The 24,471-nt window shown below is 42.7% G+C and overlaps 1 protein-coding gene and 1 pseudogene across 1 annotated transcript in view; one reads left to right on the top strand and one right to left on the bottom strand.

Annotated features, from left to right (window-relative positions):
* The window catches only part of RAB39A (RAB39A, member RAS oncogene family), a 30,699-nt gene extending 9,961 nt beyond the window's left edge, over positions 1-20,738 (top strand). Inside the window, exon 2 of the mRNA XM_086679214.1 lies at positions 16,176-20,738. Coding sequence (XP_086535340.1) covers positions 16,176-16,602 — 427 coding nt within the window. The 3' untranslated portion in view covers positions 16,603-20,738. The remainder of the gene's footprint in view (positions 1-16,175) is intronic.
* Positions 8,480-8,653, bottom strand: LOC112866253 (U2 spliceosomal RNA; annotated as a pseudogene).
* Positions 20,739-24,471: the final 3,733 nt, after the last annotated feature.

Raw genomic sequence — 24,471 nt, 5'->3', positions numbered from 1 at the left:
TCCTTTGGGTAAATATCTAATAGTGCAATTGCTGGATTGTAGAGTGGTTATATTTGCAAGATTGTAATTTCTTAAATTCTAGGCATTGCCTCTCATTTTTCTTCAGTATAGCATTGTTCAGAGTGATTTTAATAGGTGTAATTTGAGAAAAGGTTTCCTTGATTAAATAGGGTGGGAAATTGAGGGATTTGTCAGAGCTTTTAATATATGGACCTGGTAATACACATTGTGAATCCCCGAGATAGATACGAGATTTCCCAACTCAGAGTCTTTTTTACAAAAGCATTTTAGTAACTGATGGGTAGGTAGGTAGGTAGGTAAGGAGATAGAGCACTTTAGGAAACAATACTTCGAAAAGAAAAAGTGTAGGCAATTCCTTAAGTTTTAGAAATATATTTGAGAATCTCACGGTTTCTTCTTTCATGTGATTCTCTATGTCTCTTTTGCTGGTGCTTCTGGACATGATACCATATGATTTAAAAGTTTTCCCTTTTAAAACTCTTGAAATTTCAGGGTGCCTGAATGGTTTAGTCAGTTAAGCATTCACCTCTTCATTTCAGCTCAGGTCATGATCTTGTGGTTTGTGAGATGGAGCCCCGTGTTGGTCTCTGCACTGATGGCATGGAGCCTGGAACCTGTGTCTGGAATCTCTGTCTTCCTCTCTCTCTATCCCTCCCTCATGCTCTCTCTCACTCTCTCTTGAAAATAAATAAACTTAATAAATTACAGGGGCGCCTGGGTGGCGCAGTCGGTTAAGCGTCCGACTTCAGCCAGGTCACGATCTCGCGGTCCGTGAGTTCGAGCCCCGCGTCAGGCTCTGGGCTGATGGCTCGGAGCCTGGAGCCTGTTTCCGATTCTGTGTCTCCCTCTCTCTCTGCCCCTCCCCCGTTCATGCTCTGTCTCTCTCTGTCCCAAAAATAAATAAAAACGTTGAAAAAAAAAATTTAAAAAAACTTAATAAATTACAAAAAAAAAAAAAAGGTGGAAGACAAGATGTAGTTAGTTGTATGCAAAGCACCATTGGCCGCAAAGAAAATGAGTGAGATATGAATTGAAAACAACCTCCAAGAAAGTGGGGGAGAAACATACAGGAAAGAAGCCACGGAGGTCAGCCACCTGTGGTCAACATGCTAGCCATTCTAGTAGATAAATAACCGTAGCCACAGGACTGGGAGGGAACAGACAGGTGGTCTGATACAACACTATCATTTATTTTTTTAATTTTTTTTAGTCTTTTTTTATTTTTGAGAGAGAGAGAGACAGAGTGCTAGTGGGGGAGGAACAGAGAGAGAGGGAGACACAGAATTCGAAGCAGGTTCCAGGTTCCGAGCTGTCAGCACAAGGCCCAATGCGAAGCTCGAAGTCACGAACCGCGAGATCATGACCCAAGCCGAAGTCAGACTGAGCCACCCAGGCGCCCCCAACAGTCTCATTTTTTTAATAATGCAGTTAATGTCCAGGAAGGCTTTGACTTGCCCCAGAGGTTATGGCTCCTTAGTGGTTTGCCAAAGAACCCTGTTCTCTTAGCTCTGTCTTCAGTGTCCTTTCTGCTGCACCATGCCTCCCGTTGTGATTGAAAAGAGTTTCACTGACACATTTTGCAGTTTCTGTCTTGAAAAATAATCTGTTTGCCACAAACCCCTCCCCCTGTCCTCTGTATACCCATGTTAATTATCCTCTCCACCAAACCATTATTTTACTGCTATATTCAGAAAACAAGGGTGAAATCGCTTTGCACAACAGTAGCAATACCGGTAACTGACGGCAAGCACATGTGGCCGCGATGACACTTCCCTGGCGTCTACACGGTACTCCGTGACCGCATTGCTGCACTTAGTGGCAGGAGTGAGCCCTGCCGCTGCAATGAACAAACTTGTATGAAGTAGCCTGCCGTAGGTATTGGGTACTGGGCGAAAAGTAAGGTGTAGTCTTACATCCAAGGTCCATGCTGCTCTCTGTGTGGTGCAGACTGTGCTGCTGTAACTAAGAGCTGCCCAAATATGGCACCTTACATAATACAGAGCTTTGTTTCTCCTGCCACCGTAGTCCAGAGTGAATGGTTCTGGGCGGTCAGCACGGCTCTGCCTCAAGATCACCTTCCAGGATTCTTCTGTCTTTCCATTTTCCTAGTGAAGGTCAGGTCAGAAGGAGAAGGAGGAAGCCTACTGCCAATGGCTTTTCCAAGTAGATGTACCACACAGTGCACACACTGCTTCTCATTTCCCGTTGAACCGGATTTAGGGACGGACCACAGCTGACTTCAGGAGAGCTGGGGAATACAGCCTCTATCTGAGTTGCTGTGTGCCAGCTAACACTTGGGAGTTCTGTCACTAAAGGTAGACAGGGAGAATAGACATTGGGAGACCATTAGACCTCTCTCTTACAGACGTGCAGCAAAGAAAGATAACAATCAAATAATTGCAGTAAAGGCCAGTAAGTAGTAAATTAAGTTCCAGGGGCGCCTGGGTGGCTCAGTCAGTTAAGCGTCTGACTTCGGCTCCGGTCATGATCTCATGGTTCATGGGTTTGAGCCCCATGTCAGGCTCTGTGCTGACAGCTCAGAGCCTGGAGCCTGCTTCAGATTTTGTGTCTCCCTTTCTCTCTGCCCCTCCCCCACTTGCACTCTGTCTCTCTCTCAGAAATAAATATTTAAAAATTTTTAATAAAATAAAGTTCTAGTGGTAGAACAAAGGGAGGAATTGTCCTCTGTGCCTGGGGTGAGGGCTCATTTCAGAGGATGTATGTGTCCCAAAGAAGACGGTCCTCGATGCTGGGACATGAAGGATCTGTGAGAAATAGCAGAAGGACCAACCGCAATAGAAAAAGAAGACGCTTCAGGTCATGATGGCAGATTGAACACCTATGTCTATTTTAGCTTTTTTCCCCTGAAATCTCACTAAAGTGACGATAGTTCCGTTTTGTTTTGGAGCCATAAACCCTCAAACAAGGAAAGTAGGTAAAGAAACAACAGCAACCAAATTTTGGAAGCAGGAAAGCAGATGGAGGAATGGTAAATGAATTAGGAGACTCAAGAAAACTGGCTTCTAAGCAAGCGATGGAAAAAGCTAAAAACCCAAGCCAATATATACCATCCAAGCCCTAAAGACTCAGGAAATGGTTGGCACAAGATACTTCTGGAAGTGCAAGTGCTAAAATGAGCATCATTGAATGTCGGTCTAGTTAAGAAAGATTGGATCCTGGGGACCGAGGTGGCTCAGTTGGTTGAGCATCTGACTCTTGATCTCAGCTCAGGTCATGATCTCATGGTTCCTGAGATCAAACCCCACATCAGGCTCTGCACTGATAGCACGAAGCCTGCTTGGTATTCTCTCTCTTCCTCTCTCTCTCTCTCTCTCTCTCTCTCAAAAATTAAAAAAAAAAAAGAAAAAGAAAAGAAAAAGGAAAGAAAGAAGGATTAGATCCTCACATCCCTACCACCATTCCACACATCAGGTGACTTCCCCTCCCCCCACATTGGCAAAAAACTGGAAATTTATTCTTGGAAAAGAATTAAATATACAGTCTTCAGTTGGAAGCACCAGGCATACTTGAGGTTGGGGTCTTTATTAAAAGTAAGGGCATTAAAAAAAAAAAAAAAAAAGTAACGGCATTAAGTGAATGCATGCATGTTGGATGCTATTACAGTCTAGTCCTCCCTCCTCCCCACGCAGCTCCCAGTCAGCCCCTCACCCTTCAAACAGGACATTGGTTAAAAAAAAAAATAAAAAACAGAACCCCTGAACATTGGTGAAGTCATTTCTGAAGAATCTGACTAGCCCAAGAAGAGAAACGTAAGTTACCAACATGGGAGTTTCCTCAACTCAGTGATCCAGCCTAATTCTCTGACTGTCAGGCTTTTGGTCTCAAGGAGCAATTGCAAGAAATATTAGGAAATCTGTAATATAAAACCTAGACACCAAAACAAACAGAGACCAGAGGCAACCGGAGAAACAAATTTAATAAGGGGGAAGGGAAGGTTCACAAAGAAAAAAATAACTGTCTTTAATTTACTAATAGAGATAATGGGAAAATATTACAATCATAAAATAAGAACAGGATGCCAATTTTTTAAAAAAAAATATTTTGAGAACAAAAGAGCTTTTAGAAACACAGTAGGAAAAAAAATAAAACATTCAAAATAAAGTTGAGGGATGCCTGGGTGGCTCAGTTGGTTAAGCATCTGGCTTGAGCTCAGGTCATGATCTCCCAGTCCGTGGGTTCGAGTCCCGCATCAGGCTCTGCGCTGCAGCTTGCAGACTGGAGCCTGCTTCGGATTCTATGTTTCCCTCCCTCCCTGCCCTTCCCCACTTGTGCTCTATCTCTCAAAAATGAATAAACATTAAAAAAAAATTTTTTTTTAAATAAGCCCAGATTCTCTATCATTCTTCCCATCGACAGGTGGGTGTTTTGTTATACAGCAAGCCTGGCCTATCTTTACTAATACATGAGATAGTTGTTAAGTCTAGAAGACGTTGTGCAGGAAGGGGGAAGTCACAGTTTACGTCAGGGCTCAGCAATGAAAAGAAAGTCCATGATCAGAATAAACACAGATGCCAAGAAATGATGTCTCTAAAAGGATGATGTAATGACACTGGCCAGTTGGGGAACGGGGAAAAGTAAGGATAGGGGGCAAGTGCACATGTAACTTTGATAAAAACACAAACTCAGAAAAAACGTGAGCATAGTCTGTTCAAATAACTTGAAAATAAGAGCTGAATAATTCAGAGGTAGAATGAAATGAGAAAGAGAGAAACACCAGTGGTAAATCCCAAGACGTGGGGAAATGTACAAAAGCATGGGAAACCCAGCAGCACAGACAAAGCCGTATGGAAAGAGACGTAAGTCACGAAAATGGTGGGAGGATTAGAACCCGAGGAAAACTGTCATTTAATTGTGTAGATCACGTAATACACTGTGCTATATGAAAAATAAAATAATCATGAGAAGATGGTCATTGTCTTATTTTTATTTGGCAGACAGATGCCAGAAAGCATTGGACTGAGTGCTGAAGTCTTTTATATATTTTCTGTTAACAAACCAAATATACAAAATAAGCATCCTTCCATTATCGCCTTGCAGACAGCGAAACTAGAGACAGTTCCCTTTAATTTCCAAATAAACTGTTTCGATTTTCACACATAACTTGTTCTACCTTCCAGAAGCCGCTGCACAGTACCCGTTTGAATTGCTACCAACTTACGTACTTCAGAAAACGTGGGTGATTTCGCCTATGTGCTTTTAAGTATCTACTCTTATTCAGCCCATTTCTCTCTCCTTTTGGCTTTGCAAATCCCTACCATAAATATCAAAAGGAGAAAAGCTCTTTGCTATTTCTCTGTTCTCCCATTTGGTCAGCGTTTGCACGCCGCCTGGGCACAGTCTGAGGGGATGACCTTATTCACTTGTTGATGTATTCCTTTACAAATATTGGTAGGACACATCATGCCCAGTTCTGCTAAGATGTTAGACACTAGGGATACAGCATTCCAGAAGAAAACAACAAAAATCCTTGCTTTCTCAGGGCTTATCTTGTAATGGGAGGAGTCAGGCTATAACCAAATAAACCGGAAAAACTACATAGGATATCAATGTTAACTGCTGTGGAGGAAGATGGAAGATAAGACTGAAACAGAGCATGTTAGGAGGTGGGAAGGCCTCAGTATTAAAAAGTGATGATGTGTCATAAAAGGAAAATAGAAGAAGGTGGTCATGGGAGTTGATTCACATTCAAAGAGAGAATATGGCCTGTTAGGTCTTGTTGGTAATGTGTTTGTAGCCTCTGCAACCACAGACTTGATATTTTATGCAAATACCCTGGAATTACACCAAGAAGATTTTAATGTTTGTATGGATACCAAAGCATAACTTAAGTCATGAGCTCCAAGTTTCAGAATTTCGGGCCAGAGAGGGGTTGTTAGAGTCAGTAATAATAAAAGGAGAGGGGAGACTTGTCTCTTCGACTGGAAAGCAGTCCTCAGGGCCTGAATGACAAGGCCAGTGAGGCAGGTAAAATAAAGCCTCAACACAATGACTATTCCCAGAAGGGCAGTAGGGATGTAAGGTCATGGTGAAAAGCACTCACAGGGCTAATGCACTCACAGACTGCTTGCTTCCAGCAGCCTCTGGCCTCAAACTACTTATATCCTCTAAATGCCTGTTTTACAACTGGCAAAGCCACAAAAAGGACATTTCCAGGATGGAACATCTGGTTCGTTTTACCTAAGTAAATCAGCCAGCGCTCTATATTTCGTTGCTTTTTTAAGACGCCTGTGCATGTCCAACAAAATTCATAACAACAGCAGACAGGAGCTAGATAATCTTGCCACTTTCAGATAGCATTTCAAAATAAGTAACTATAATATAGTACAAATAATCTTGTGCATTCCAGGACCTGTGGACTTTTGTCCTTCATAGGACAACAGCATTTTGTTTTCAGTGCCCTCCAGGAAACTCGGTAACTGCTTACTTTGAGATATTTACATTTTTTAGAATCTCAGGAATCATGTCGTTTGGGTCAAAAAAATACTTCAAACTCCCGAAGGCATTTCATTCACACTCGATTGCATTGCTTCTGTATTAAGTGATTCGTTGCAAATGGAAGCAGACTGGAATGCGGTCACTACCATGTGTCCACATGTTATTTCAGAGGAAAAAAGTGAGAGGAAAATTAACATAAATTAGATGACCATTTTTCTTTTCTAAAGCACATATACTGTAAGAATAAACTTGGAGCATCTGTCGGTTAAGCATCTGACGTCGGCTCAGGTCATGATCTCACAGTTTGTGAGTTCGAGCCCCACATCGGGCTCTGTGCTGACAGCTCGGAGCCCGGAGCCTGCTTCACGTTCTGTGTCTCCCTCTCTTTCTGCCCCTCCCTGTTTGTGCTCTCTCTCTCTCTCTTTCTCTCAAAAATAAATAAACTTTTTTTAAAGTTTTTAAAAATTAAAAAAAGAATAAACTGTGGCTCCCGGGTGGCTCAGGCGGTTAAGTGCCCAACTTTGGCTCATGTTGTGATCTCGCAGCGCATGAGTTTGAGCCCACGTCGGACTCCGTGCTGGCAGCTTAAGAGCCCACTTCGGATCCTCTGTCTCCTTCGCTCTCTACCCCTCCCCCCCCACTCATGCTCTTTCTCTCTCTCAAAAAAAAATAAACAAACTTTGCAGATGAATGGTTAAAAGAAAACGTGGTATAAACATACCGTTGAATAGTCTTCAGCCACAAAAAAAGAAGGAAATCCTGTCACATGCTACGACATGGGTGACCCTTGAGGACATTATGCTGAGTGAAATAAGCCAGTTACCGAAGGACAAATGCTGCGTGATTCTATGGATACAAGTTGTCTAAAGTAGTCAGACTCATGGAATCAGAAAGCAGAGTGGTTACCAGAGGCTGGAGTGGGGAAGAGGAGGAAATGAGCTGCTGTTCGACGGGAATGGAGTGTCAGTCATGCAAGATGAGACAGTTCTAGAGATCCGCCGTATGGCACCGTGCTTGCAGCTGACGATAGTGTAGTGTACGCTTTAAAAATTGTTGGGAGGGTGGATCTCATCTTATGTGTTGTTTACCCACAATAATTCCAAAGAAAAATGAGTTTTGGCCTCACGAAACCATGTTGAACATTACAAAATGTCTGTTGCTTTGTTTTCTGCCCTCTTCCCTTACAAACTGTGCGGACACTATCGACCGGGACTTTGGCCCCCAGTACCAAAAGTGGCTTGAGGACCCTGATCTAAAACGAAAGTTACTGGGAGCGTGTCTGAGGCACAGAGACGTGACTGGGAGCAGGGAGGACCGGGCTTGGAATGAATCGAAAGACCGCAGGCATTCTGGGCAGCAGGCACCACGGGGGGCCAGTGTGGTCCTCACCATATTGTTGCCCCTTTTTTGCCTGTTCTCCCACTTCCATAAGAAGCCCCAAATGACCAGTTGGCAGTCTCAGCTGATTTGGTGGAAGCATCACAGGGTTCTCTAGTGAAAGCGTTTCTCCTTTGGATACTAAAACCTTGACATCAGCAGAGTTCAGAGTCACAGGGATTAGAAGCAACAAAAAATTGTAGTGACTCATTAAGTGCGATTGTGAGAGGTACCATCACCCCACCTCCACCCTTTGTTTCCCAAACCACAGCATCTGTGCCTGAGGACCCCCCCCCACCACACACACACACACACACACACACACACACACACACACTGTATCCCTCGCTAGTTTAAAACACAAACGTCGTGGGCCATCCCAAAATCTCACAAGGTGTTACCTCCTGGACATTGGTGTAACAGAATCTTAGCCCATTCCACGGTTTTATAAGGCCAGATGCTTGTAGGTGATTGTGACATGGTAAGATCAACGAATCCCATGGCACCCGCCCATTTCCCTGTCTCCTCCTCGGCTAAGTGAGATCTTTGATCTGCAGCCAAGTGTGGGATACCATGTCTAGATGTAAGGGATTCTGTAAGTTCATAGACGGCGGTGCTGGCATGGTTTGAGTCCAGCGTAAACGTCTGTTACAGCAAGGACGCATCAGTGTCCCTTCCATCATGGTCCCCCCAGAGTAAGATGCCACACCAAAAGTGTCAGTAGCTGCTCGAAAGTTAACTATTAAGCTGAAAAGAACAGATACTGCACTTGATCTTAGCCCAAAGGCCGAGAAGCGATGGACAGTTAACTATTAAACAGTGACAGTCCAGGAGAGAGAACGTCTTTGTTGAGCCCAGTCACAGCCTCCATCTTTCTGCCATGATGTCTTTGAGTCCAAACTGGGGTAGAAATACTGACAGATAATGGTAGGGCAGGATATTTTGTTTCACCAGTTATTAGGAACTCCTCCACAGAGGGGAGGCTGGGGTGCGTATTCACACAGAATACAAGGATTCATGTGCTCTAGGCCCATCTGCATACCTCTTCTTCCCCAGACCTCCTTCTTATCAGTCCCCTGATCTTGTTTTTTCCACCATGCCAAACCTTTAGCCTCTGCTCATGAATTGGTGTAGATCCCTACCTACCTGTCTCCATCTCTTCCTCTGCAAAAAGTTCCACTAGAAGTTCCAGGAACGGGAGGGGCTCTCTTTTCCACTGACCTTCAAGTCCATGGTGGAGCGGGGCTGACCATTGTCAGCATAGTGTGCAGCGCCATGTGTGAGGCAGACTTGAGTTTCTTCCTCTTCAGTTATGGGGAAATCCAGATGAGGCCATGGGTTGAGAGGGTCCTGCAAAAGCAGGCCTGCTTGGGGTGTGAGCCTTGTCACTCCAGGTCCCCTTAGGATCTACCCCTGTCTTACGTGTATACATGGCTTCTGCTTGGTGACTAAGATCCAGCCTGATGAAACGAGAATACCTAGCTCCTGATGAGCACTCAGATTACACAGTCACTTGTTGTCCCACAGCTAGGCATTTAGTCTCTGTCAAAGCCAGGTTGTAAGCCAAGAACTACTCCTCAAAAGTATGATGGCTTTTGGCAAAAAGGGTGTACCTTTCTTCCCAAATGCCACTCCTGTAATTGTCCAATGGGTCCCTCCCCGGGCCTGATAGAGCATCCCAGTCTGCCATAGGTACTTCAGGCAAGCACCGTTAGGTCTGATGGACCATGGGCCAGGTAGCAAAGCTGCTTGTATTGTTGCTTGGACCAGCTGAAGGGACGTCTCTTGCCTTCAGCCCTGTTCAAGCTAGTGGCCTACTGGCTGTCCCACTAAATGGGTCAGAGAAGTAGATTCGGATACTATAGTAGTGTCCTCCAAGAGCCAAAAAGGCCCACCAAGTATTAGGCTTTTTTCTTCTTGGTAGGGGGCATAAGATACCACAGCTTGTCTTTGGAGAGGTTTTCACAGCATGCCTCAGATTAAGAGATCCCTGTCCCCCAAGACACTTCACACAAATTACTGACTACCGTATTTTCATGGGATATATATTTAGGATACGTGGATATATATTTCATTTACCCACTTTCCCCTGCCACTGGCACACTCATAGCAACTCAGTGACCTTGGTGTGAGAACATAACATGCTGCTAATAGATCTTAATGTTGGGCACCGCCATGATCTTAAAGTTCTTTTTTCACACTAGTATCTCTTTCCCTCAAACGTTCTCATTCTCTCTGCCATTTCTCCCATTTCCCCAATGGCTGTGTTCATGGCTTTACCAAATCAATCACTTATTCCCTCACTAAGAATGTACTGAGTGCCCACTTTGTGCCAGGCACTTGAGAATCACTGGATAATCAGTGATGAGCATAGGCACGGCGCCCACTACCTCTCACAATTAGCAACCCAACATCCTGGATTCAGAAAGTGGAAAGCAGTGGAGAAGGATGGTATGCAAGAGTACTAGCCTTGAACACAGTGATTCTGCCCACCAACCTGAGAAACAGATTCTGACCAAACAACCGCCATTCTTTCCTTCAATGCAGGTGTCTAATGAGAGGAGTAAAGTGTTCCTCCCGTTCTGCTTCGTGGGGAGAAAAAGTTCGAAAGGGAAATCCTGTTTCTTCCTATGGTAGAAGCCTAAATGTGAGGGAAGAGGGAGAAGAGTTTCTCCTGAACCAGCGCTATTCCTTTGCAGTGACGAGTGTCTACATGGGAGTGGTTATAATTAATTCATAGTGACACCAGCCTGCCTGGTTGAGTGATTTTCCCCAGAAACATTCGGCTGCACGCTGGCCTGATCCGGAGGTAGTTTTCCCAGATGAGTATAGCAGTGGGGGGGGAGGAGCTTGGGACTTTAGATATTTCTAAGAGAACAATTATAGTGATGTCTCATGGAAGGCAGTAAAAATAGGAGGGTATTAATGGATAGCAAGTCATGGAATTGCTGAGTAGATTACAAATCTTGATAACATTTTGAAATTATCACAGTAAAAATATGCTGCAGGCTATGAGATTTTGATCAAAACGTGGGCTGTATATTTGCAGTTTTGGAAGTAGTGAATTTCTGATGATGAAAAGGAAGTAGGTGAGAAAGACAGAATGACGAGGATAGTTCATTAGAAATGAGGAAGCCACAGGGCGACCGAATGGCTCAGTTGGCATCCGATTTCAGCTCAGGTCATGATTTCATGGTTCCTGAGTTCGAGCTCTGCGTCAGGCTCTGTGCTGACATCTCAGAGCCTGGAGCCTGCTTTGGATTCTGTCTCCCTATCTCTCAGCCCTTCTCCTGCTCGTGCTCCCTCTATCTCTTTCTCAAAAATAAATAAACATTACAAAAAAATAAAAAGAAAAGAAATGAAGAAATCAGGTAACAGAAATGACACCAGACAGCTCCTCCAAATAAGTGTTGAAATCAACGAACAGAATGAGAGGAAGTGCGATGGAAAGAAAAGCGAAGCAAAGTGCTCGAGTCTTCAGCATGCGGGGAATGACCTCGCACTTGGCAGATGACAGAAGATGATAGAGCCAGATGGCAGAAGCCTCAAAGGAGCAGGGAATTTTTTTTCTTTTCTTTTCTTTCTTTTTTTTTTTTTTTACAACTGGAGTTGGGAGACAGTTCTCTGGAAGTGACCCTGGGAAGCAGAAGCCACCGCCTCTTGCGCCTACAGAATGAACAACTTGAACGTGTTGCGGGGGGAAGCCGTGTGGTCAGGAAATGAAATTAAATACAGCAGCTTTCAGTAAGGCAAGGAGGAGGGGAAAACATTCCGAGAGGAGACTGTAATCTAAAATGGGATGGAAGTTCCTAATAGTGTAGTTTTCAAGGTATAAAAGAAGGAGGTTTCTTTTATAATCAAAAGGAGATCTTCTGGGGTGCCTGGGTGGCTCAGTTGGTTGAGCCTCCGACTTCAGCTCAGGTCATGATCTCACAGTCTGTGGGTTCGAGCCCCGCGTCAGGCTCTGTGCTGACAGCTCAAAGCCTGGAGCCTGCTTCAGATTCTGTTCTCCCTCTTTCTCTGCACCTCCCCCGTTCGTGCTCTGTCTTTCTCCCTCTCAAAAATAAATAAACATTAAAAATAAAAAAGGAGATCTTCCACTTGGGGGGGACAAAGATCTTCCATGATTCACCTTCCCCATTGTATCACCATCATGCTAGATTTATCCCCTTTCCAGTCTCGCCAGAGGGTAGCATCATAACTCTTAACTTTCCCAAAGCACACCTGAGACCAGATTGGAATGCATTCATTTATTTCTCTCTCCCTTCTCTTCCTTCTTTCCTTCCATGGCCCCCCCCCTCCCCCCGATATTTTTTTCTTTTCTTTAATCCATTCATTCAGTGAGACTTTCAGAGTCCAGAAGAAAATGGTTATAAAGTAACCTGCAGCAAGATGTTGTTGCTTATAAAGAATTGTTCTCCCGGGGTGCCTGGGTGGCTCAGTTGGTTGAGCATCCAACTTCAAATCAGGTCACAATCTCACAGTTTGTGAGTTTGAGCCCCGCATCAGGCTCTGTGCTGACAGCTCAGAACCTGGGGTCTGCTTCAGATTCTGTGTGTCCCTCTCTCTCTGCCCCTCCCCTGTTCATGCTCTGTCTCTCTCTCTCTCTCTCTCAAAAGTAAATAAACATGTAAAAATTTTAAAAAAAAGAATTCTTATCATCAACTCAAATTCTTTACAGGGAGGCTGACCTACATAGTTATTTTAAGATCTGTACCCTACCTATAATACTCTCGAGAACTTATGGATACCTAAGTGTTACCCAAGAAAGGAGGTCCAGAGAAAGATACACGCTCCCTTTCAAGGTCCAGTTTCAGTCGGTAAGCCTGTGTCTTCCCCTAAATAACTGACAGTAAGGATGCCCAACTGTGTTAGGGAAAACCTACCCCAGGGCACAACTGTATCTGAATCTGAAGCCTCACCATATCAGAATTCTAAACTAATATCCGTACCCACACACAGAAACTGAAGGCCAAGTTATTATGTAGAAAATGGCAGATGTCATATTGAGACCATTTATCCCAACTAATCATTAATAAGGGCTGTTTCTATAGTGTATATGGCATAGAATTTGCTATAATTTTGTTCTATAGAATGATTTGCCAACTGTATTCCTAATATGTTTGCAAAATTAAACACACAGGCCTGGAAAACATGGCATTTTCTCCAGTGCCTCTGCCTAATATACGAGCATCTCAACATTGAGTTTTCAACCACAAAAGTATGTTTTTATAAATTAAACTAATGGTAAATTAAAGAGGAGGGAGAATAAAAGTAATGCCAACTCAGTGCTGAGTAAATTAAAGCTTTCAGTTCAATCATATAGCCTTAATTAGGTTTCTCTTAAGGCGCCGCACATCTACCTAAATTCACACATATAAAGATGAAAAGCAAAACAATAACAAATTATGCCTCGGTTTGTTTTTTTTTAAGCAGCAACTTAAACGAACTGCAGTATTTGTAGCCTGACAAATATAGTGGGAGATTTTTCTTATTGTCAGTGGCCGTAGAACGCAGTAGTCCTTCAGAAAATATTCCTAAAATATTCACTTGAGAATCTCTCTGCTAAGAATTCTGAGGAAAAACAGGGAAGTGGGAGAAAGGCAAAGAAAGAAGAGGTAAAGATACTTTCTTCACACTCCCACAGCAAATGGTACTAAGGAAGGCATGGGAGAGGTAGAGAGAGCCCCAGTGACCCACTGGCCTTCCACAAAGATCTCTCGTGGCCAGGCAAGTAAGAGAGGCTCATCTCAATGCTCGAGGTCACTGACAACTTGGAAACTGAGACACACGTGACCTGTGCCTCCTACAGCACTTAGCACTTCCCTCTGCAATAAGATTACTTAATCCGATATGACAGATATCAAGTAGCATCTATCATTTGCCGGGCAATAGGATTGTTAGATACATAGAGGAAAAATGTTTGACCCTCAAGGAGCCTTGAACTGCGTGGGAGACATCCCAGCCAATCCAATCAGTACATTGTGAAAGTGGACGTAATCATAATGGCGGTATGCCAAGGCTCAATGGAATTATATGAGATTGCCTAAGAGAGGTGGGGAACAAGAGGTCAGTGACAGGGAAGACTTCTCATATTTATGATTTTTGAGCTGACTCTTGAAGGAGAAATAGGAGTTTGGTAGGCAGAAAAGGGTAGAAGACATTCTAGGTAGAAAAATAACACGTAAAAGCAAGATATATAAAATAGTATGGCCTTGCCACCTTGCCTCATGATTCAATCAGAAAATAGCACAGGGGCGCCCGGATAGCTCAGTCAGTTAAGCATCCGATTCTTGATTTCGGCTCAGGTCATGATATCACGGTTCATGGGATCCAGCCCCGCGTAGGGCTCTATGCTGACAGTGCAGAGCCTACTTGGGATTCTCTTTCTCTCTCTCTGCCCCTCCTCTGCCCACACACACATGCGCACACACACTCCCTCTCTATCAAAATAAATTAATAAACTTAAAAAAAGAAAGAAAGAAAACAGATAGGAACAGCACACTTGAGGGTTAACTGAAAGTTTAACCAAGTGACTATTTCTGGAGATACGTATGGGCAAGGTCACCAAAAAAGGATGGTGAGGTGTTCAGAGTTACCCACAGCGAGGGGCGCCTGGGTGGCTCAGCTGGTTGAGCGTCCAGCTTCGGCTCAGGTCATGATCTCATGGTTCGTGAGTTCGAGCCCTGTGTGAAGCCTGCTTCGGATTCTGTGTCCCCCCTCTCTCTGCTCCTCCCCCACTCATGCTCTGTCTCTCTCTCTCCTTCAAAAATAAATTAAAACATTTTTGAGGAGCGCCTGGGTGGCTCAGTCTGTTAAGCGTCCGACTTCAGCTCAGGTCATGATCTTGTGGTCTGTGGGTTCGAGCCCCACGTCGGGCTCTGTGCTGACAGCTCAGAGCCTGGAGCCTGTTTCGGATTCTGTGTCTCTCTCTTCCTCTGACCCTCCCCTGTTCATGCTCTCTCTCTCTCTGTCTCAAAAATAAAAAAATGTTAGCCACAGTGAGAAGCCATTCACCGGCCAAAAGAGACAGGAAAGAGAATGGAATTACCTGAACCCAGCAGAACCCATGAGAAAGGCACTACCCAATGGGAACCTTGACCAGAAATAGGAACAAGCTACTGCCAAGCCAGGGTCTAGGGGAGACAAAGAGAAGGGTAGATACCCTGACCTCCTTCCTCTGGTCACCAGCTGATGCCTCCATTGGCTAAGCCCCACAGCAAGCCCAAGGACAAGGAAGTGTGGAAAAGCTTTCCGTAGATGACACCTTCCCAAGGCCCAGACAAGAGCAGACACTAGATTTAGGGGCCAAATGGAATGCCTAGCACAGATTCATAACCCGTGTGCAAGCAACTTCCTGTTTCTTGAATAGGTATCGCACAGGACCATTCCTGTAACGCACGTTATATCAGGCTTGGCTTTGTTTCTTCTTCCCCAACTGATGGAGAGAGGGGCTCCTTGAATTAAATGACAGGGACAGAGAAATTCTTAAGATCTGGTTTGTTGGGTAAACTCTGCCCTTCACCAAATCTTCCTATCGTCATATTTTTAATCACAGTAATGTAATAATCTATCAGATACTTTTTTGTTGTTGTTGTTGTTGTTATGTTTATTTTGAGAGAGACAGAGAGAGAGAGAGACAGGACACACGTGGGGGAGGAGCAGAGAGAGAAGGAGACACAGAATCTGAAGCAGGCTCCAGGCTCTGAGCTGTCAGCACAGAGCCCCACACGGGGCTCGAACTCACAAACTGTGAGATCATGACCTGAGCCCAAGCTGGACGCTCAACCGGCTGCGTCACCCAGGCGCCCCTCTATCAGATACTTTAAAATAAAAACACATAGTCTTAAGTGTGAGATAACATACCATGTAAGTGCTTATTTATCTATCTGAAAATAACTACACTTTAATGTTCTGTCAGTGGATGAAACCCGCTCTCCTCTTAGTCTCAGAATATTTTTGTTCACTTAAGACCCTTCCTATTTGGCTGGGGCTCCTGGGTGGCTCAGTTGGTTAAGCGTCTGACTTCAGCTCAGGTCATGATCTCACTATTCATGAGTTCGAGTCCCGCATCAGGTTCTGTGCTGACAGCTCAGAGCCTGGAACCTGCTTCGGATTCTGTGTCTCCCTCTCTCTGTCCCTCCCCTGCTTGTGCTGTGTCTCTGCCTCTCAAAAATAAATAAATATTTAAAAAAAAAAAAGACACTTTCTATTTGGCTTATAAATTCTAGTGAAGTCACATTATGTCACCTTCAGATTTTATTACGGTGGGAGCAGAACAACTTATTCTTTCACAACCTGTTTTTCTATTTATTTTTCAGATCAATAACTCGATCTTATTACCGCAACTCAGTTGGCGGATTTTTAGTATTTGACATTACCAACCGACGATCTTTTGAACACGTGAAAGATTGGCTGGAAGAAGCAAAAATGCACGTACAGCCATTTCGGATTGTATTTCTGCTGGTGGGACATAAATGTGACCTGGCTTCGCGACGTCAGGTTACAAGGGAAGAAGCTGAAAAGCTGTCAGCAGACTGTGGCATGAAGTATATAGAAACCTCAGCAAAGGATGCCACAAATGTGGAGGAATCCTTTACAATCCTGACCAGAGACATATATGAACTTATCAAAAGGGGAGAGATTTGTATTCAAGATGGCTGGGAAGGGGTTAAAAGCGGCTTTGTTCCAAATACGGTGCATTCTTCTGAGGAAGCGGTAAAACCCAGGAAAGAATGCTTCTGCTGACTTCCCACAGGCCAGAGGACTCCCGTGAACAGACTGGGTGTCATCCCAGGATCAATACCAACGTTAACTTCAGCAGGAGACGCAATGGCAGCATTTAGGACACAGTTATAAATCGATGCTAATGCTATTTTGTAAGGTATTTAATTCACAGCGCTATGCTTGCTGGTGACGCTACCAGATTGGGGGTTGTGCTAAATTATCAGGCAAAGCAGACAACCTTTTCTTGAAACTGGAGTGTCTCCGGAATGATCCCCGTTCTCCCTTTGTTAGCACATAGCTAACCTTAATGTTCGCATATACCAATATTACTCATTTTTCTTGACAGTTTGAAATGGGTTTTTTGTGCATATATAATCTGATCGAAAAGATTCTATCAGGAATTACATTCTCCTGAGCTCATCTGTTAATGCTGAACAGCAAAGTGGATTTAAAAGTGCAGTGTTTGCTTACAAAGGAAACGATCTCAGAGGTATCATCAACTAGGACGAAAATAATAATTCCATATTTAATGTGCCAGATTTTAAACCATTCTTTGAAATATTTATCCTCCCTTAATTTACCTGAACGTAAGAAAATAAGTTTTATCCTCATTTTTGTTCTCTGATTTCTTGCTCTTGATAGATTTATGTTTTGTAAAGATATCTAAGGATCCAAGCAAAATATTTTATCGCAAATATTTGTAAAAATAAAAATGAAGGACCATTCATCAGCAAGTGTTTTGATGTTATAGTATATTGTCCTTATTTAGACAAGAAAAGTTCATTTATATACCGACATTTTCAAAGAAAGTAAATGCAATTTACCTTGAACTGTTGTCAAAATTATCAGTATAGGTAAATACGGAATGTTTTTAGTGATCGCTTTTTTGTCCAATTAAGTTTCTGAATTTCCCGGTTCTGGGACAAGAAAAGTATAGGAAAGAAAGATTTTTCTGGGCAAGGAAGATTGGTTAGATGTTTGATATATTTAGCATTCAAATTGCGTTTCAGCAAAATTAAAGATAGAATACTGAGTTAAGGCTATAAAATGACTTTTGAGTTTTCTAATTTTTAACTTATTGATTAAATTCTCCTCCTGGAAGGGACATTTTGATAACAATAGTTTTCAGCATACATTTCTGTTCTGTTCTGTGAAGCATTCCCAATCACAAAGGGGCACCAAATGCAGCCACCTTTTTGGAATTATGAGGTTTACTGTCAACCTGCAGTATCTTCATTTGTTTGAAAACCAAAGTGATATGGTGGTAAGAATATTTAACGAGAAATCAGAATACCTGGGTTTTAAGCTCGCCTTTGCTGTACCGGTATCTGAACACGAGTGAGTCACTTAACCTTGCTAAGCATCCATTGTCTTAACTGTAAGATGAGAATAATAACCCCGTTTATTGTGTTTCGTGGACTAATTTTGAGAATCAAGCGAATCATGTGACAAAGCTTTGTAAACAGAGAAAGCATTATGCAAATACATAATGAGCTTGGTCTCAGCTGCTCACGGGCATACTATTATATTTACAATGGATGAGAATGTTGTTTTCTCATATTCTTTCCCATTTCCACATTCTGCAGAGGGAGCAGAGGAAGGTGCAGGCTTTCCTGGACCTGAGGGATCTCTTGGTTTCATGTGTGCCCTGTGCCCTCGTGCCCCGAAACACTGCTCCTCCCAAGTGGAAATGATTGGGAGGGAAATCCCAGGAGACATAACTCCATCCGGAATCATGCGTGAATGTGGTTTTGTGCATCTTTGAAGTAGATATTTGATTATATTTTAAATAATTGTACATTTTCTAGCTTCATGGAAGTATTTTTAATCGTGCTTATGGAGAGAAGAATGTAAATTATAACATCACTGTAAGATTTTGAATAGTTGTATCGTCAACATTTTCTTGATCTCCTTGCATTCGTTTCACTTGAGTGAGTTCAAACTGTAATTGATCAGGTAAGAATACCTGCCCCCGCCAAATGTGAAACAATTTATTTTTACTGCTACCATTTTAAATCTTACAGTACAGTTTTGCACCAGTCCAAAATGGCACCAACTCAAAAACTGGGTATCTAACAACAGTTTAAGGTTTAAACAGGCACCTGTGCCTACTCGCGAAGTTAAACAACTAAAATATAAAATATGATTTAACTTCTGGACACCCTTTATAATACTAATGGTGGGGTAAAACTAACATTCAGGCTGAAGGGTTCTGATGTTTTTCAAGACTTAGAATAGAACTAAGGAGGCAGAAGAAACAAACGGAAATGCAGGGCCCCCAAAGTTGATACTTAACCAAGGTCACACATGAGCAGAAGCAAGCCTAGATCTCTAGTTCTCCTTGTACCTTAGTTGGGGTTCTTTTCATTACCATGCTGTGTCAGGTGTGTGTGTGTGTGTGTGTGTGTGTGTGTGTGTGCTGAAGAAAAGGGAAAATGTGATCTAACTGAATCCACAAAATTCTAAAATTGGCCCTATAATTTTGAGGTTATGGAAGAGTGGTTTGTGGTACAACAATATTAAAATGAACAATAACTACAAAGATCTGAGTTCTTATGCAAGGTTGCCAAATTTCTGTATAACCTTAGCCAGATATCTTTATCCATATAGATATATCTATATAAAATAACTGACCTATTTTCTTACACATCATTATGGAGAATGTGGATAGTGACACCGAAATAGTAAAAATGTTTGCTCCAGGCAAAACATTTTGACTAAGTGTCCTGGAAGTCAGGTATACTTGAATCAGATATCATTGATATTATTTCATTTCAATTATTCAATTTAAATTTAAACCTATTTAAATTTAAAATTTAAAACTAACGGATGATGTAGCTAATTACTAAGTATTTTTAATAAACATGATAAAAAGGAAATGAAAAACTATCTAATCATATGATACCCTTTCCCTGAGAAATGCTTCTCATCTTGAACTGTATTAACACTTCGCATACAGTAATGTGATGTTCATTAAATGGTAAGCTGAAGCCAAAATGATTTTGTAAACAGAATGCTTTTAAATGTGGCCTTTATGTACATAATAGTAGCAAACAAGATTTCTTGGAGAGTTTACACTAGATTTCCAAAAGCCTCAAAATACTCCATGATTGTTTCCAGGGGCGACCAAAGCAGCCTTTATTACCGTTAAGAGGACTTTCCCAATCTATTAATCCAACTTTATAGTATTCAAAAACTGAATCTATGGATTAATAAAATCCTTTTAAGAGTACTTTTGATTCTATATTGCCTTTGGTTCAATCAAGTACAAAGCCTCGCAGACTTGAAAGAGTGCACTATAGTTGAATAATTTCCTTAGGTCCGACCGAGTGACAAGGATGTGAAAGACTAAAGACCCATTTCATAAGCTGATTCATTTGTTCCCCAGTAACTGCCTGCAAAGATTTAGTTGGAAATGCAAAGGAAGCATGTAATCTTTAAGAAAAAAAAAGAAGAAAGACTATAAAGACTTTAAAGTTAGGTCCTTTGTGTTTTAAAATAGAGTATGTTCCCAACAAGATGCTTAACTCTTGGAAATTTCACAGCTGGTAAAAAGTTGTCTCTGCTTCCAAATCCAGATCTTTCTAAATCCCCGTGTCTTCACTAAACCTTCCTGAGCGACCAATCTTCACCTGATACCAAAATAACTAGCAAACCATTCTCCCGAATTTGGGTGAACGACTACATGACTTGGTGTTTCTATAATCCTAGAATGACGGTAGTGCTGAACTGTAACAATCTGTGTCAATCATTACAGACTCTGGTTCGCTTATTACACATAATCATGTTGGAGAGTAAATGAAGAGAAAAGAAGCAATTTTAAGATTATTTTCAAAGTTAATGTTCCTCATTGTTATCTCTCTGGGTAAATTTTTTTTGTCTTTTTTTTAAATGGTGCCTAAAACATTGTCTCGATGTGAACTTTGGTGACTAGCAATCAGTGGTTATTATGTTGAATTAATCCTACTGAATGTGGATCTCATATACGTGGTTTTAATTTACACATTCCACGGAGAAACTTGTTTTGCTATAATCATCTCTTGCCATTTTTTTTTCTTAGAATGAAAACCAATGGGAGAAAGATATGGTTTACATTTTTTGAAGTATGTTATGAGTGTTACTTGATTTTAAATAATGAATAAAAAGAATGAGAACTATGGTTGTCACAAGGTTGTTACATTATCCGTCTTTGGGGAACCATCTTTCGTGGTGCTTTCAAAACAGAAACAACCACTTAACTCCAATGACATGCATCTGTGTGTGTGTGTGTGTGTGTGTGTGTGTGTGTGTGTGTTTACAAATGAAGTGCAAAGAAGAACCAAGAGATCTGAAATCCTATTTATATTACGTAATCCTGGTGAAGTGTGAGGCAGAACTCCATGATCAAACAGGTATATATGTGAAGCAAAATGTGTAAATATTTACACTAAAAGAATGTCTGTAGATAACCTGTCACCAATTAAGGTCAGATTGTTTGCTGCCAAGTGAGTTATCAAAAGAATTGTAGACTCCCAGATGGGGCGCCTGGGTGGCTGAGTTGCTTGGGAGTCCGACTTCAGCTAGGGTCATGATCTATCAGTTTGAGGGTTCGAGCCCTGCGTCAGGCTCTGTGCTGACAGCTCGGAGCCTGGAGCCTGCTTCGAGTTCTGTTTCTCCCTCTCTCTCTGCCCCTCCCTCTCTCACACTCTGTCTCTCTCTCTCTGTCAGAAATAAAATAAAGCATTAAAAAATTAAAAAAAAAAAGAATTGTAGACTCTCAGTGCTTTTTGGGTTTCCAAATTACTTAAAAGGATGATAGTCTTTTTTAAAAAAAAAATTTTTTTTTAACGTTTATTTATTTTTGAGACAGAGACAGAGCATGAACAGGGGAGGGGCAGAGAGAGAGGGAGACACAGAATCTGAAGCAGGCTTCAGGCTCTGAGCTGTCAGCACAGAGCCCGACGCAGGGCTCAAACTCACGGACCACGAGATCATGACCTAAGCCGAAGTCGGCCGCCTAACCGACTGAGCCACCCAGGCGCCCCTGGATGATAGTCTTTTATTATGCCTTGAGAGATAACTCAGAATTTGTGACTTTTTTCTAGTAAGATCATCTTTGTCATGCTTCAGCCTTGCACACAGCAAGAGCTTATTAAATTTTAAATTGAGCTGTTCAATCTCACAAAAAAATTTTAGAACTTCTGCATATATAACCAGTTATACATGTAAAATATTTAAAACAGTGCTTTGCACATAGTAAGCACTTGAGAAATGTCATCTTTCTGTTGTTGTTGTTGTTTTTTAAAGAGAGAGAGCAAGAGCAGGGTAGAGGGGCAGAGAATCCTAAGCAGACTCCATGCTCAGCCCAGAGCCTGATGCGAGGCTTGATCCCACAACCCTGGGATCATGACCTGAGCTGAAGTCCGGAGTCAGAGGCTCAACCGACTGAGCCACCCAGGTGCCCCTTAAAAATTTTTTTTTTTCCAACGTTTATTTATTTTTGGGACAGAGAGAGACAGAGCATGAACGGGGGAGGAGCAGAGAGAGAGGGAGACACAGAATCGGAAACAGGCTCCAGGCTCTGAGCCATCAGCCCAGAGCCTGATGCGGGGCTCGAACTCACGGACCGCGAGATCGTGACCTGGCTGAAGTCGGACACTTAACCGACTGCGCCACCCAGGCGCCCCATAGGTGCCCCTTTAGTATTACTCTTATAACCACCGAAACGCCAAGAAGCCAGTTTTAAATTTTTTTTTTCAACGTTTATTTATTTTTGGGACAGAGAGAGACAGAGCATGAACGGGCGAGGGGCAGAGAGAGAGGGAGACACAGAATCGGAAACAGGCTCCAGGCTCTGAGCCATCAGCCCAGAGCCCGACGCGGGGCTCGAACTCACGGACCGCGAGATCGTGACCTGGCTGAAGTCGGACGCTTAACCGACTGCGTCACCCAGGTGCCCCAAGAAGCCAGTTTTAATCCCCGGTGTGCCACAAACTAATTGTTGATAAAGGCAGTCTTACAGATCATCGTGAATGGTCGCTACTCTTTGAAATGATCTGATTCTTTTTTTTTTTTTTTTTTTAATTTTTTTTTCAACGTTTATTTATTTTGTGGACAGAGAGAGACAGAGCATGAACGGGGGAGGGGCAGAGAGAGAGGGAGACACAGAATCGGAAACAGGCTCCAGGCTCTGAGCCATCAGCCCAGAGCCTGACGCAGGGCTCGAACTCACAGACCGTGAGATCGTGACCTGGCTGAAGCCGGACGCTTAACCGACTGCGCCACCCAGGCGCCCCGAAATGATCTGATTCTTAGAGTCAGGGGAGAATGCTTTAGCAGGACAAACAGAAGATGGTACAGTTCCTGGGGAAGACTGGCGACCACCGACAACACCGGAGCAAATGGACAGGTACTCAAATGGGTGTGGCCGTCACGTCTCAGCAGCTGCACTAGAAACAGTCATCACCAGAACAGTGAGTGTGTGTGTGCCGTGTGGTAAGGAACATGGGCCAAAGGATTGGGCCTCTTATTATATAGAAAATGATTATCAGTAGCATGGGTTTTTAAGAGATTGTTTGGAAATAACTTTATTGACATATAACTTACATTACAATGTACCTGTTTAAGATGTATTATTAGATGACTTTTCTTTTTCTTTTTTAAACTTGTTAATGTTTTATTTATTTTTGAGAGGCAGAGAGAGAGAGACAGAGCACGAGTTGGGCAGGGGCAGGGAGAGAGGGAGGCACAGAATCTGAAGCAGGCTCCAAGCTCTGAGCTGTCAGCACAGAGCCCGACTCGGGGCTCAAACTCACGATCCTGAGATCAAGAGTTTCACGCTCTACCAGGTAAGCCAGCCAGATGCCCCAGTACCATTATTTTTTAATGTTTATTTATTTTTGAGACAGAGACAGAGCATGAACAGGGGAGGGTCAGAGAGAGAGGGAGACACAGAATCTGAAACAGGCTCCAGGCTCTGAGCTGTCAGCACAGAGCTCGAACTCACGGACCACGAGATCATGACCTGAGCCGAAGTCGGACGCTCAACTGACTGAGCCACCCAGGCGTCCCCCCCAGTACCATTATTTTAATAAAGGAATCCCCACTGTGCAAATACTAGCTCACTGTACAAAATTTGGAAAATATAGAACAATAGAAAGAAGAGGGAAAAATCACCATTAGACCCGTCCCCTGAAAATAACGATTTCTATATTTAAGGTATTTCCCCCCTTTGTAATAATACAGCCATGTTGCAAAAAGAAAAATGTCTAATAATAGAGATATAAAGTGGAAGGTGAAAACTTCTTTTTGCCCTCCCTGGGTCCATTCCCCTTTAAGAGAAAAATCATCGTTCGCAATTCTATGTTTATCCTTCACGTCTTTTTCCTATGTGTTTATACAGATGATACACACAAATATAATGGACAAGGAGCACACAAACAAGATCAGTTATAACATTATTCTGTAACTTGCTTTTTGCACATAACAGAGTCTTGGCAATATCTTTCATTTTAATATACACTCATTTCGACAACTTCACAAAACGCAATATATACAGGGAAATATCATTTCTTTAGCCACTATCATTAATAGACGTTTAGATTGTTTCCGATTTTTTCTACTATAAATAATGTTACAGTGAACATATTGGTGGATATAGGTGTTGGGAAAACGTGTAATTTTGTCTGATGTCCTAGATGTATGCGTGGTCAAATGTCATTGTGCAAATTTTAGTCGATATTGCCAAATTCCCCCTCCCCCTCCCCCCCTTTTTTTTTTGAGAGAGAAGTGGGGCTCACCCAAAGCAGGGCTTATGTTCACCTGATGTAGACGCTAACTCACAAACCGTGAGATCATGAGCTGAGCCAAAGTCAGATGCTTAACCCACTGAGCCACCTGGGCACCCTGCCA

The sequence above is a fragment of the Puma concolor genome, chromosome D1 (assembly GCF_028749965.1).
Source record: "Puma concolor isolate L17-30 chromosome D1, mPumCon1.1.hap2, whole genome shotgun sequence".
In the NCBI taxonomy this organism is placed as follows: Eukaryota; Metazoa; Chordata; class Mammalia; order Carnivora; family Felidae; genus Puma; species Puma concolor.
This window is presented reverse-complemented; position numbering and strand designations above follow the sequence as displayed.